At 64.7% G+C, this 2,587-nt stretch overlaps 1 protein-coding gene across 1 annotated transcript in view; it reads left to right on the plus strand.

Annotated features, from left to right (window-relative positions):
• The window catches only part of STAT6 (signal transducer and activator of transcription 6, interleukin-4 induced), an 8,696-nt gene extending 6,376 nt beyond the window's left edge, over positions 1-2,320 (plus strand). Inside the window, exons 9-17 of the mRNA XM_009894389.1 lie at positions 66-158; positions 358-564; positions 641-735; positions 825-961; positions 1,055-1,201; positions 1,411-1,480; positions 1,790-1,915; positions 2,014-2,118; positions 2,236-2,320. Of these exons, the coding sequence (XP_009892691.1) occupies positions 66-158; positions 358-564; positions 641-735; positions 825-961; positions 1,055-1,201; positions 1,411-1,480; positions 1,790-1,915; positions 2,014-2,118; positions 2,236-2,320 (1,065 nt within the window). The remainder of the gene's footprint in view (positions 1-65; positions 159-357; positions 565-640; positions 736-824; positions 962-1,054; positions 1,202-1,410; positions 1,481-1,789; positions 1,916-2,013; positions 2,119-2,235) is intronic.
• Positions 2,321-2,587: the final 267 nt, after the last annotated feature.

A 2,587-nucleotide genomic window follows, 5' to 3' on the forward strand; every position in this document is an offset into this window, starting at 1 on the left:
GGCAGCCAGCCCCCTTTCATTCGGGGGGGCCTCGGGGCTGAGGGAGGGCCTCTTTCTGCCACCAGGTCCTGTCTCTGCCCATCGTGGTCATCGTCCATGGGAACCAGGACAATAACGCCAAAGCAACCGTGCTGTGGGATAACGCCTTCTCTGAGATTGTGAGTGCCACGAGCTGGAGGGAAAGGGCCGCAGGGCAAGGAGAGGAGCTGCCAGGATGCCAGGATTGGGTTCGGCTCTGGGATGGGGACGGCCAGATGGCAGGCTGGAGCAGGAACCCCGGCACGTGGGTGGGATGCGGCAGCCTGGGAAGGGGCAGCGGGAGAGCCGCCATCCTGATGCTGTCCTGCCCTGCCTCAGGACCGGGTGCCCTTCGTGGTGGCCGAGCGGGTGCCCTGGGAGAAGATGTGTGATACGCTGAACCTGAAGTTCATGGCGGAGGTGCAGACCACCAGGGGCCTTCTCAAGGAGCATTACTTCTTCCTGGCCCAGAAGATCTTCAATGACCACAGTGCCAGCCTCGACGACTTCCAGAGCCGCAGCGTCTCCTGGGCCCAGTTCAACAAGGTTACTGGGAGGGCTGGCTAGGGTGGGCAGGGGCCGGCATAGCTCTGGGGAGCCTCACACTCTCTCTCTGCCCCAGGAGATCCTGCCTGGTCGGGGATTCACCTTCTGGCAGTGGTTTGATGGAGTCCTCGACCTCACCAAGAGGTGCCTCAAAAGTTACTGGTCAGACAGGTGGGTGCTCCAGGGCCAGACCTGGGGAGTCCTGGTTGCAGCCCCCCGCCCTGGTGCTGGCCCACTCTCCCGTCTGTCCATCCCTCCAGGCTCATCATTGGCTTCATCAGCAAGCAGTACGTCTGCAAGCTTCTGAGCACGCAGCCCGATGGGACCTTCCTGCTCCGCTTCAGTGACTCGGAGATCGGGGGTGTCACTATCGCTCACGTCATCCGGGGCAAGGACGGTGAGATGGGACAGCGGCTGCTCTCAGTGATGCGAAGGGGAGGTGTCGTCATGGCCTGGGTGTTACGGGGACCTGTGCTGTGTCTCCCCGCAGGCTCCAGCCAGGTGGAGAACATCCAGCCCTTCTCTGCCAAGGACCTCTCCATCCGGTCCCTTGGCGACCGCATCCGGGACCTGGGGCAGCTCCGCAACCTCTACCCGAACACCCCCAAGGACCAGGCGTTCGGGAGTCACTACAACAGTGAGTGGGAGCAGAGATGGGCGCTGGGCTCCACACCTGCCTTCCCAGCAGTGCTGCGGGGAGAAGTGGGGGGCTTTGGGAGGGAAGAGTGGTTTGCGTCCCACCCAGGTCCTGCTGGCCCCGCAGCTTGCAGGGGCGGCCACTGCTGGCCAGGAGGGTTGTCCCCATGATGGGGTGGTGCTTCATTGATGCTTCTCCTCTCTGAGCAGAAGAGCAGACGGGCAAGGATGGCCGGGGCTACGTCTCCACTGCCATCAAGATGACAGTGGAAAGCGAAAGGTGGGTGTGCGTGCGAGGCCGTGCCAGAGGTGTGTGCCCTGGGCCAGGGCTAGCACAGAGCTCACCGTGCCGGCCCGCGCATCACCGCTGGGCGGGGGGGATTTCTAACTGGGCAAAATGGGGATGTGCTTGTGAGCGAGGAATCCCCCGTGGGTATCCCCCGTGGGTATCCCGAGCTGCAGCGGAGAGTGTCTGCGAGCGCACCGCCTTCTCCACGAGCAAGTGCTGACTTGCACGCGTGTTTCTTCAGAGGCCGGACCTTGCAGCACGAGTGCTGCCTGTGCTGATGGGGACGATGCGCTTTTGCAGGGACCAGCAGCCCCAGAGCGCTGCGGGGGCCCCTCCTGAGGGCCCCCAGTCTCAGATGTTCAGCCTGCCCGTGCTGCAGCCCGAGCTGCACCCAGAGAGCCTGCAGTCGGTGCTCAGCCCCATCTGGTGAGTGTGGGCTCTCTGCCCAGACCTGCTCTGCTGTGGGAGGGGGCTGTGGTGGAGAACGCCCTCGGATGCCAACCCCTGCCTGTCTGCGCTTGCAGCCCCCCTGCTCCCTTCTGCCCCCAGCCCGTCCCCACGGGCTACCCCACAGCTGAGAGCAACATGGACATGATGGTCTCCAGCAACCTCGGGTCCTCCTTCCCCAGGTAGGAGCGGTGCTGGTTCAGGGTGGGGGACAGGGGTGGGCCCCCCACCACCCCCAGGCACGGCCAGGTGGTGTTTCCCCCACCCCTGCCTGCTCCTGCTCCTCCTCCTCCCCGCAGCACGTCACCGATGCTCTCGCCGTCCCTGGTCATGGACCCTGCGCTGCCCCGCTGCCAAGATCTTGCCTTCACGAATCCCTTGTAAGTCCTGGCACACGGCTGGAGAGGGACACCCTGCTCTGCCCCCCCCTCCTCCTGACCGCGCTGCGGCTCCGGGGTGGGCAGACCTGCAGGGACCTTCCCCTGCTGACCAGTGTTCCCAGTGCTCCGCAGTACTGGTGCTCCCTACAAGCAGACCCATCCTAGCCACCCCCAACCAAGCGCTTCCCTGCTGTGCCTTGGGGGGAAAGCACTCCGGGGGCAGGGAGATACCCCCCGCCTCGTCCTTTGCCCCCCAGACCCTTCATGCCCA

This window comes from Charadrius vociferus, unplaced genomic scaffold (assembly GCF_000708025.1).
Source record: "Charadrius vociferus isolate BGI_N301 unplaced genomic scaffold, ASM70802v2 scaffold2550, whole genome shotgun sequence".
Classification (NCBI taxonomy): domain Eukaryota; kingdom Metazoa; phylum Chordata; class Aves; order Charadriiformes; family Charadriidae; genus Charadrius; species Charadrius vociferus.